At 40.7% G+C, this 12,522-nt stretch overlaps 1 protein-coding gene across 2 annotated transcripts in view; it reads left to right on the top strand.

Annotated features, from left to right (window-relative positions):
- SNTG2 (syntrophin gamma 2) overlaps positions 1-12,522 on the top strand; it is a 299,806-nt gene that overhangs the window by 185,478 nt on the left and 101,806 nt on the right. For both annotated transcript variants that reach the window (XM_030038043.1, XM_030038044.1), the window contains one exon: positions 9,820-9,907. In XM_030038043.1, coding sequence (XP_029893903.1) covers positions 9,820-9,907 — 88 coding nt within the window. The remainder of the gene's footprint in view (positions 1-9,819; positions 9,908-12,522) is intronic.

Raw genomic sequence — 12,522 nt, 5'->3', positions numbered from 1 at the left:
CCGGGCTGCAGGTGGAGATCTGCTCCCCCGTGGACCTCCCTGGGCTGCAGGGGGACAGCCTGCCTCACCGTGGTCTTCCCCACGGGCTGCAGGGGAATCTCTGCTCCGGCGCCTGGAGCACCTCCTCCCCTCCTTCTGCACTGACCTGGGGGGCTGCAGGGCTGTTTCTCTTACATGTTCTCACTCCTCTCTCCAGCTGCCGATTCTGTGCCCGGTGCAACTTTTTCCCTTCTTAAATATGTTGTCCCAGAGGCACTACCACTATCGCTGTTGGGCTCGGCCTTGGCCAGCAGCGGGTCCGTCTCAGAGCTGGCTGGCATGGGCTCTGTCAGACATGGGGGAAGCTTCCAGCAGCTTCTCATAGAAGCCACCCCTGTAACCCTCTCACTACAAAAACCTTGCCACACAAAGCTAATACAATGAGCAATAAAACATACTGCTTATTCTAAAATTATGAGTACTGTGGCTTTCAACTGTTTTCAGTTATAGCACATGGATAACAGTTGAGACTGACCTGAATTTCAAGAGAGAAGCCTCTGTAATGCACTGATATTCTTGGAATTTTTTGAAGAATGGCAAAGTTAGTTTCTCAGGGATTGGTCTTCATGCTTCAGGTAATAGTTAGCCTTAAGCAAATTTATTTATACTTCCATTGCTTCAGGGAACAGCTGATTTGGCTCAAAATGTATTTTCCAATGCACGATATGTATCAGCATCTTTCATATCCCAGATATTTCTATAAGCATTGTTTTGAAGTGAAACATGGACTAAAGTGTGTAATTAAGTAGAAAAAATAATATATAAAATAATGAAAAAACATTTAAATAATTTCCTTTTTTGTCTATAATTCCTGGTAATTCTGTCATGCAGGAGCAGTCTTATTAGTTTAAATTAATACTGAAGCTTTGCGGTTGAAATGGTCTTTTACTCCGTTTGTAGGCAGAAATAACATAACGTTAGAATTTCCATAAGCTGCATTGACTGTCATATTCGTAGCATATTTGTATAAATTGTTCAGACACAAATGCTTGTTTTGGAGTAGCCAATTAAATATTAAGGAAGAGAGTATTGCTCATTGAATACTGCAATGCTAAGGAAGATAAGAATCAGAAGTATTTATTGGAAGCCGGTTCATAATTGCCCAATGGAAGAGAGACAAGTGTCGAGAAATAATTATTTCTTGAACTAACTTAATTCTGCTTCGTGCTTTTCCAATACTGTTTGCAATCCAATTTTAGTTTTACAAACTTTTTTTTAAAGCCACTTTGCTTCCACTCTCATTTTAAAAACTATTTGTACTGTGAGGTTTCTGTCACGCATCTTCTTTGCCTACTCATAGACGTAAAAGCACGATACCAGCTTTTTCAGTTCTGCTCATATGAGTTGAGCTGAAACTGCCAAGTTTCCAAAAATACTTCCAAACATGCTTTAGTCTAGAAGGCATTTTAAGTATTAAGTACTATTGTTCCTTTTTCATTCTGAGAGTTTAAGAATTTTTTAAAACTTTAGTTCTCTAGATTTCATTGGCATTTTTACTATTATATGTTACGATCTAATTCTCTTCATGTGTTTTAGTACAACTTCTTAGTTGTTTGCCAGCTGCATTACAGGCTTCTACATAGTCTTCCACCCAGGTACTTGTCAAGCCCAAGACTTGCACTTCATGTGAATTTCAAGTGTTTTATTTGTGAAATGCATGTACTTCAAGATCACACATTCATCAGGAGATTTACTTCCTTTTACTTCAGAATTTCTGCTTCAGACTTTTAGTCTGAGTTAGGCGTTTAATGTTAAATTTTCATCTATAGACGTGAGATATGATTCATTTCACCTAACTTCAGATGTTTAAAGTGTAATGTTACCATCCGGACTCTCCTTACTTAGAGATAGACACCTGTGGGTGATGATTCCTTTTTATCCTAAGATCTTTACTGATTCCTAGAAAAAAATACTAACAACTTCTTTAGAGTTGAATCTTTTAAATGGCGAAAGTTAAATGATGTGACTTCTGCTCTTGGAATAGATCTGAGCTAAAGGGCCGTATGGGTGAATTAATTCATCAAAGACATGGTCCTTTTCAATTTTAATTGCTGTTACAGTTCTGATCTATAATAAGGCAGAACCTGATTCCAACAGCCAAAACCCTGTCTAAATCTCTGAGCAGTGTGAATATTAATGATCAGGTATGTTTGAAGGTTTAGAGCAAGCCATGGTAAACACAAGGCACCAGAATTTAAAAAGAATGCACATCAGCTATGAATTATGCCATTGACTTGCCCACGTATAGGTATATAGGATTTCCCTAAATCCCTAAAATGGGTAAAAAAATGAGGCAACAAAGGTAATTTGTTTTTCCTAAAATATGAGTCATATTTTTCTCTGCAGACTTTGGACTGTAGTTCGCTAAGTGAGATCTAGCAGCTCCTATTTATATTTTTAACATTCTCTCTGTTCTGTTCTTGAGAAATGCATGTGGAAAAGGGAAGCATGATAAACCCTGGCTTGATGAATACACTTAGAGATGGGCAAAATCCACAAATTAGAGCCAGCATGAAAAGCAAGCATTTCCCTTGATGCCCTTTTCTCCTTCATACATATGAACACACAAGTAAGGACATGCACACACACAGTTAGCTGCAGTAAATGTATTCAATCAACTATTAAAAAAAAAAACAAACCCAAAAACCGACTCACTTCTGCAATTGTCCTTTGATATTAATACTGCAGTAAGGCAACAGTGCAACAGTGAATGTTCCTCCAGAGCTACTGGATTTGTCTTCTTGGACTTACTGGACTTGTGCAAAAGCTTCAGCACCACAGAGCAGTGCATTATTTAGTGACCTTCCATAGTGTTAATACCTTCTTGTGAGCACTGAAGTTGATTTTTTTTTTCCTTAGTATGCGTGCGGTTCAATACTATCACCTCTTCAGACAGTACCTAAGAAAACAAAGTAGCTCCAAGATAGTATGATACAGTATAAGTATCTTTTAAGGTATTACTGCTTGGTAATTTTAAACCAAAGCATTAATATTAGAGTCCTTTCCTTTTCAAAATATTATTTGAAATAAAAATCAAATATCATGCTTTACCACAGTTTCTAATCTACTGTTTTGTTTTGTTTCATACAGTTTTGGATTTAATTTATCTTCATAATATTTGACTAAGATGTTCCAGAAATATGTTAGGCAGTATGTCTGTCATGCTGTCTCCTCTCATCTCTTGACAAATATAAATGTTTGTGTGCAAACATTCTTTGCTTAATTAAGAGGAAACACAGCTCTTATGCTGTGTTTGAAAGTTTTCTTCAAAATGTTTATATCTATTAGGAAGTTGAAATTCTTGTTATTCCAAAGTCAAAGAATTAAAATGGTTCACATTTGTGGCTTTTCTAAAAAGCCAATTGTGAATAAAAAAATGAGTTATTAGTATAAATTTTATTTGGTTTATGTTTCTTCCCATTACATATTTCAGTACAGTAGTGTGACTATATTATAAATGTGTTGATTTCATAATTACCTATTGGATTTTACAAAATGCTGTTGTTGCTACAGTCTGAAAAAAATACTGATAAGCTAAAGTCAGTGTTTCTAATATATTTACCACACAATGACAAGTAAAATGGTATCACTAAGATACAACAGCATTCGGTGACAGGATCTTGTATTTCTTGCCAACTCTGACTTCCTACTACCCTGATACTGACTTTCTGACATTTTTTCTTTGGAAGAGAATACATTGGGTGTCCTTTTCCTGCTGTATCACCTTTCTGGCATTGTTGCACACAGGCTGGTTTCACTGAACCTAGACTATATGGATAGCACTGCTGCACTTCTTCCTTTATAATTTTTTTTTTTTTCTTTGTAAAACTGTCTTGAACCCACAGTGGTGGGTCAGCCCTGGCCAGCAGCCAAATGCCGGCCTAGCTGCTCTCTCACTCCCCCTCCTCAACAGGAGAGGGGGGAAAAATAGGATTAAAAAGCTTGTGGGTCAAGACAGACAAGGAGATCGCTTACCAATTATCATCACAGGCAAAATAGACTCGACTTGTGGAAAATTAATTAATTTTATTGCCAGTTAAAATAGATTTGGGTAGTGAGAAACAGAGACAAAAAAATTGAACCAACAGCTTCCCCCCACCCCCTTCCCCAGGCTCAACTTCACTCCTTCATGCCCACCTCCTCTACCTTCCCCGCCGTGCCGTGCCCTGCAGTGGGCGGGTTGGAGCCGGCTGGAACCGGCTGGAACCGGCTGTGTCCGGCTCGGGGCAGCCCCGGCTGCTCCTCACAGGGGCCGCCCAGCAGGTCCCCGCTAACAAAACCTGGGCACCCGCACCCGGTACACGTACACGTAACGCGCGTTACCCTCCTCGTTTCAAATCGAGGCATTTGTTACCCCCTATATGCTGCAGATGGCAGCGTGGCTGCCTGCGGGATATTTACTTGTTGAATCTTTTTCAGCCGTACATACTTGGCCTGAGCTTGGATTTTTTTTCAAGGATCAAGCCAAATGTTTTTCCACTTCGGGGACCAAATCAACTTTCACGTAAGAATCAGGAATTTAAAAACTTACAATTTTTTTAAATTATAATAATATTGACTACTGCCTGATTATGTGCAAGATTACGAAGTGAAGTGCATCTGCTGTTTCAAGTGCTTACATGTAATTTCATAATTAATTACTTTTTTTTTAAAGATAATTAAGTAATTCATTATTTGTTAACTTTACACATACGGTCATAGAAAATACTTCCAATTAAGCTTTGTTCGTCAATGACTCCAAAGTTCAGTGGTTCTATCAGTACAGTGTGGCAAAAAACATGATTTACTGTCTTTTATAACCATTTTGGTCACATTTAAAAGCATTTGATGTAGTTGCGAAGGCTCTGTTGCGATGTAGTTTAGCATAAATAGTGCAAAGTCATTAGGTCGTGTGACTGGGCTAGGAGGATAACAACATTTCAAGGCCTAATGCAGTTATTAATGAAGTCTGGGAAGACAAATTCATTAACCAGAGACTGAAAAGTGACTGCAGTCTAATTTAAACATATACAAGGATATACTGACAGTTTCTTCAATTTTTTTTCATAGGCATTTTTCATCTTTGTATCAGTTTATATGGAGTTATACACATGTGTGAAATAAATACAAATTTTTGTATGTATGTCTGAACTATGTTTTCACATATGGTCTAATATGACTGTTATAAGAGTCTGTTTCAGCTTTTGAACAAAGCAAGCATAACCTGTGTGTGTGTGTGTATATATATATACGTAGCTCAGCTATATATGGCAGAATGATAGTGAAGGTCTATAAGACATGCTTTTTTTTTAGCTCCCATTCAACTCATCATGGATGTATTCCAGAACAGAACTATATTCAGGAATATTCATTTTGAATCTTGCTGGTGCATCCAAATATTATGTGATGATAGATCTATATAAATACCCTAATATTAAAGGATTACTTTTGAGTAAAGGCTTATGTGAGTTGACATAGTTTTCATGAGTTTCTGAGCATTTTGTGCAAAGTAGCTGATCTAAATCCACAAAACAAACATTCTATTTTAATATTCTAATTCTATTCTAGTTTATTTTAGCTTAATTAATTTTAAGCTATTGAGCTTTACCTCACTGAAAGTTAATCTAGAACTTATGATTAAACATAATGTAGAAATCCAGAATCTTTAAATCAGATGCTAAATTTAAAACAGAGCATCAAGTTACTGCAGAATTTCAGAAATATTTAAGAATAATGTGATAGCTGAATCTTGACTAAAAGTTTAGCATATATATGTCTATTTTAATATACATATAAAATAGGCCTTTATATATATCAAATAGACTGTTATATATATATCATATACATATGTTTTATATGTATAATAGTCTGCAGATAAAGGGAAGAACTATCTTTGTAACAGTGGGGTAGGAGCAGCGGAGGTACCAATCATCTTCAGTCCTTAGGAAGTAATAAATAAGGTCTAAAATATTGCAGGAAGTAAGGGGCAGAGGATTTCAGGAGACATAGTTGTTCTTATACATTAGAACTCAAGACGCACTGGTTTGCTTTGCAGTCCTGACACACTCTTGTAGGACTTTAAAGAAGCATTCTAATTTTGCTGTGCTTCAGTTCCTGGTTATTCCTGCTCTGATCATCCTGAGAGGGTGTCGTGGTTTAACCCCAGCCAGTGATAGCCCCACACGGCCACTCGCTCACTCCCAGCCGGTGGGGTGGAGGAGAGAATCGGAAGAGTAAACGTGAAAAAACTCATGGGTTGAGATAAAGACAGTTTAATAGGTAAAGCAAAAGCTGTGCACGCAAGCAAAGCAAACCCAGGAATTCATTCACCACTTCCCATGGGCAGGCAGGTGTTCAGCCATCTCCAGGAAAGCAGGGCTCCATCACACCTAATGGTGACTTGGGAAGACAAAATGCCATCACTCTGAATGTCCCCCCCTTCCTTCTTCTTCCCCCAGCTTTATATGCTGATCATGACATCATATGGTCTGGAATATCCCTTGGGTCATTTGGGGTCAGCTGTCCCGGCTGTGTCCCCTCCCAACTCCTTGTGCCCCCCCAGCCTCCTCGCTGGTGGGGTGGGCTGAGAAGCAGAAAAGGCCTTGGCTCTGTGCAAGCACTGCTCAGCAATAACTAAAACATCCCTGTGTTATCAACACTGTTTTCAGCACAAATCCAACACATAGCCCCATATCAGCTACTGTGAAAAAAATTAACTCTATCCCAGCCAAAACCAGCACAGAGACTTTACTGAGAAATCAATGATCATAATGGTTTTTTCCACAATGTTTTTTTTCCACAATGAGATCTCAGGTTCTTCTTTAGTCAGTTGTCCACAAAATCTTTGACTTGAGTAGAACACCTCATATCAGAGTAGTGGGTGTGAGTAGGTAGCATTAGCTGTTGTATTCTTGGTAGTAAATCATTTAAATGTGGATTGAGCCTGTGAAAAAAAGTAAAAATGCTTGAGTAGAGAACAAGAAGAGTAGAGAAATGGGGCCCTGGGGGAGGGAGGATTCTGTCAATCAGGAAAGAAGAACTTGAAAGGAAATGCAGGTCCTTTCTGGGAAACTTGCCCTTTTTTTTTTTTTTTTTTTTTTTAACATATATCCCTTTCTCTTATGCATCCCCTACCCCTTTACTTCTGGACCTTCATTCCTCAAGCTCTAATCTGATAGGACTGCCTGTTATGTGCATTCTCTGACCTTATTGAGCTCTTGCTTCTCCCCTGCAGAGCTGAATTTCCTAACTTAATGAGTGTAAAACGTTAACATTCCCTCCCAGGGACTGATCTGTGGTCATTAGTGCTACTGCAGCTTGTTAGCAATGGAAGTCGTTGTTTGACAGACTGAAAGATGGGTGAGGAGGATGGAGGAAGACACTGTAAGTCTTTATCAAATATATGGATTTTACAGGTACAGCAAACAGTAAGCTTTCAGCAGTGGTACTTTATATAGGTGATTCATATGCCTGCTCACTTAATCACGCAAATCAGACCATAGAACCATAGAATGGTTTGGGTTGGAAGGGACCCTAAAGATGATCCAGTTCCAACCCCCCTGCCATGGGCAGGGACACCTTCCACCAGACCAGGTTGCTCAAAGCCCCATCCAACCTGGCCTTGGACACTTCCAGGGATGGGGCAGCCACAACCTCTCTGGGCAACCTGTTCCGGTGTCTCACCACCCTCACAGTGAAGAACTTACATCCAATCTAGACCTACCCGCTTTCAGTTTAAAGACATTACCCCTTGTCCTATTACTACATGCCCTTGTAAAAAGTCCCTCCTCATCTTTCCTGTAGCCCCTTTTTAGGTACTGGAAGGCTGCTGTAAGGTCTCCCTGGAGCCTTCTCTTCTCCAGGCTGAACAACCCCAACTCTCTCAGCCTGTCTTCATAGGAGAGGTTCATCTGATCATCTTCATGGCCCTCTGGACTCGCTCCAACAGGTCCATGTCTTTCTTATGTTGGCCGCCCCAGATCTGAACACAGTACTGCAGGTGGGGTCTCACGAGAGCGAAGTAGAGGGGGAGGATCACCTCCCTTGACCTGCTAGGCACACTTCTTTTGATGCAGCCTAGGATATAGGGCTGCGAGCGCACATTGCTGACTCTTACTCAGTTCTTCATCCACCAGTACTCCCAAGTCGTCCTTCTCAGGGCTGCTCTCAATCCACTCATCACTCAGCCTGTATTTGTGCTTGGGATTGCCCCGACCCATGTGCAGGACCTTGCACTTGGCCTTGTTGAACTTCATGAGGTTTGCACAGGCCCACCTCTCAAGCCTGTCAAGGTCCCTCTGGATGGCATCCGTTCCCTCTAGAGTATCAACCACACCACACAGCTTGGTGTCATCCGCAAGCTTGCTGAGGGTGCACTCAATCCCACTGTCCGTGTCACCAATAAAGCTGTTAAAACAGCACCAGTCCCAATACTGACCCCTGAGGAGCGCCACTCGTCATTGGTCTCCACTTGGACATCGAGCTGTTGACCGCAACTCTTTGAGTGCGACCATCCAGCCAATTCCTTATCCACCGAGTGGTCCATCCGTCAAATCCATGTCTCTCCAATTTAGAGACAAATCCCTGTCCAGACAATGTTATCTTCAATGTTAGTGTTGGGGGTTTTATGGTCAGTTTTCTTGCTCACTCTTTTCCAGAATATTTTTATAGCTTAAAATTCTTAGCTTGTGTGACTGCTTACTTGATTTCTTCACCTGTCCTGGGTTTTCATATCCATTACGCATAAGCTTGATGTTCTCATGTAGGTGAATACATCAGTCTCTGGTAGAAGCATTATTTCAGGTGCACAAGAGGAAGAGTTATAATGTTTGAGGTAGTCCTGCATGTCATGTTGTTGGCCAGTGTGGCATTGTGCTTAAGAGTGGCCTGAAGAAACACAACCACCAGCTTCCTCCAAGTACTGCATTAGAGCAGTAAATACATCTATAGGAGTTAGTTTGCTGTGGTTAGTTACTTTTCTGCTTGATATATGCATGCTTTGGTTGTGCTCAGATTAGAGGCCACTGGCATTAGCATCCATTTCTGAGAAACAGGATCAGGGCTGCAGACCCTGCGTGCAGGCCACATAGAAACCAAATGCAATACCTGTTACCTGACTGTCATGGGTATGAAAGTGGGCAATACCTCTGCCCTGTAATAGGAATCGAGTTCCATCAAAGGTGTTATTTGAAGTCCTGTATTTAAAAAAGCTCCTTACGCGGTAGTGTGCTATGCCTATAAGTAAATTCTGATGTTGTAATACGTGTGTCTATACACATATGTGTGTGTATGTGTTCCCTTCTGGTTAGCAAATACTTACAGATGATGAAGACAGTCACAAAAATCAAGACTATATTTGAAAGAGAGAAATGTGCTTAATGTATTACCTAAATTAATCAAACCAAATACTTAAGATCTAGATATGTATGATGTATTAATAGATCTTTTTGTGTCTGTTTATGTGTATACACACACAATTAATAAATTATCTCTACATAAACACGTATTTCCCTACTACCCTATGCCAGTTTTATAAAATCAGTTTGTTTATAGAAGTTGTGTTCAGGTGGTATATAAAATCAGCTTGCCCACCAAATTATTTATTCAGGTTGTTCCACTGGTCTTGCCTACTTTTATCCATTGTTGGTGTGACTTGACCCTCAAGATATTCATTCCCAGTCAGAAATGTTCATACTGAGTGTATTATAGGTCAACAGAGATGTTGATTTCATTGTAAGTAATGTGCTTTCCATGACTGGTGGTTCTTTGGTTTAAAGTAGCTGTTATTTGTCACACTGACAGGTACACCTACTGCGAAATGCTGGCGATGAAGTTACCATCACTGTTCAGTACCTCAGGGAAGCTCCATCATTTTTAAAGCTCCCATTAGGTAAGAGGAAATTAACGGATGGGAGTAATTTGTTTTCCTCTTTGCAGTATTCTCATAATAAGATGACAGTGAAAGAAATACGAATTCAATCCTTGAGTGTTTTACAGGAAGAAGTAGAAAATTGTGTGTGTAGTTTATTGCTTAACGTGTAAGAATCTAATGCATACTGCATGACTGCTTCTGTATAGTTTATTCAAAATAAAACTGAAAAACTCATTAAAATGCAGTACAACCATGGGTGATATCTGAAAGTTTTTCTACAGAAGCTTTGCCTGAATACAATAAAATAGTTTTTTGCAAACATTTGAATCATACATTCACACTGAAAGGTATTTTCAGGACACTTACCAAACAAACAGATAACATTAATTGTGCATATTTCATAAATTACTTTGATATTTTGATAATTTTTGTCAGAGAGCAGAATTATGATGTGACAGCTGAGTAGTTTAACAGTAGCAATAGTAAATTGTTTATGAGCAATGCAGATGAGGGAAGTTTTTGTTCTGCTGGTTAGCAAATACAAATATTCAAGATAGTTGTAATCAACGTTGCAAGTAGAAAAGTGTACATAATATATCAGCTAACTTGATCAGACCAAATAATTTTGCACCAGTTTATCTTACATATGATTCTCTTTCCAAATTAAGTAAAACAGATTTAAAATGTGTCTTGTTCTGGGGATTTATATAAGTTGGGCTCAAGTATGTACTTGTTTTTTCTCAATTTCAACAGAATCGCAGGTCTCAGGTCTAGCTCTTGTCATTTGAAGAGTGTCTGTCATTTCATCTAAATTCTTACACCTATTAAAAGCAAACTTGACAGGCCTCCACTAAGCTGACCTATACATTTCATGCTAAAACCTTTATGTCAGTTCATACTGTGTGTCATTTCCATTTGAAAATGGAATCTAGATTTGAAGAAATCTTGTGTTTACATTTGGAGATCTTTGTCTGGTCAGTGTTCCTTGTAATGAAACTTCAGGTTTTGTCTTCCTACTTTTCCTACTAGGTCATCAGACAACTATAAACTAGTGTCTGTAATGCCTTGGATAACTGTGTCCTAGCTTAAACACCATTTTGGCAAGCTAGCAGGGTCTTACCGGTAGTTTCTGTGTTGTTGGCCATAGTCATTTGTGGTTATGACAGTCCTACTAGCAATTTTAACTCATCTTGTTGATTGACATCACTTGGACCCTATCGCTTACGGTTGGTTAACCTTAGCTAAGAGCCAAACTCCTACCCAGCTGCTCGCTCACTCCCCCTCCTCAAACAGAACATGGGGAGAAGATAGAATGAAAAAGCTCTGGGGTCAAGATAGAGACAGGGAGATCACTTATTAATTACTGTCATGGGCAAAATAGACTCAACTTGGGGAAACTTAATTAAATGTATTGCCTATTAAAATAGATTCCATGAGTGAGAAACAAAGACAAATGAATTGAAACAACACCTTCCCCCAAACCCTTTTCCCAGGCTCAACTTCATTCCTGACCCCTCTACTTCCCCTGCAAGTGGTGCAGGGGAATGGGGGGTGAGGGGTTGGGGTCAGTACACAGTGTTCCTCTCTGCCACTCCTTCCTTCTCACACTTTTACCCTGCTCCAGCGTGGGTCCTTCGCACCGGCTGCAATCCTTTACAAACTGCTCTAGCATGAGTCCTCAACACGGGCTGAAGTTCTTCAGGAAAAATCTGCTCCAGCATGTGTCCCCCAGAGGCTGCAGCTTCCTTCAGGGTACATCCACCTGCTCCTGCATGGGGTCCTCCCTGGGCTGTGGTGTGGGCATCTGCTCCGACGTGGTCCTCCACGGGCTGCAGGGAAATACCTGCTTCACCATGGTCTCTCCATGGACTGCAGGGGAATCTCTGCTCCAACACCTGGAGCACCTCCTCCCTCTCCTTCACTGACCTTGAGTTTCATAGGATTTTTTCTCCCACTTTTTTCCTCACTCCTCTCTCTGCTGTTCTGCATTTTGCCCTTTCTTAAATAGTTGCCCAGAGGTGCTACCAGCTGGGCTGCGGGGCTCAGCCGTGCCCTGCAGTGGGGCGGCTGGAGCTGGCTGGAACCAGCTGTCGGGCATGGAGCAGCCCCTGACCATCTCCCACCCCTGGAGCCACCCTGCCCCCCAAAACCTTGTCACTTACACCCAGTACACACTCTGTGTGAGACAGCTGCCACCTTCACAAGTAGTTCACGCAGGTCCAGGAATATTGGTGCCCTCTTGGTACATCACGGGAGCTAAGAGGAACTTAGGTGCCTCCTGCGTTGCCTTTCTCACCAGGAGGCACTGCAGCCATTCCTGTCTGGGAGGCTGAGATCATGGCACTGCTTCCATAAAGTGCTGTTTCTGGAAAGAGAAAGCAGTGGTTAGCAGGGAGACCAGATCATCTTCTATCTCCATGTGACCAGAGGTGCGTGCAAAACTTCTGTAGGTAAATAGCCTCCGTGAATACTTGAACCAGGAACTTTCACCTTACAAAAACCTCCATTCTCTTTCAGAGGGCCTGTTTCATGGCCTGTGGCCAGCTAGCACCGTTTGGAGTCTGCCCCTGATTACTGTTGTTCAAAGAAAACCTGTTTGGAATAGGGAAGACAGTGCCATTTTAAACAAACTA

The sequence above is a fragment of the Aquila chrysaetos genome, chromosome 15 (genome assembly GCF_900496995.4).
Source record: "Aquila chrysaetos chrysaetos chromosome 15, bAquChr1.4, whole genome shotgun sequence".
Taxonomy (NCBI): Eukaryota; Metazoa; Chordata; class Aves; order Accipitriformes; family Accipitridae; genus Aquila; species Aquila chrysaetos.
Note: the sequence above shows the minus strand (reverse complement) of the source record. Positions and strands in the feature narration are given on the sequence as shown.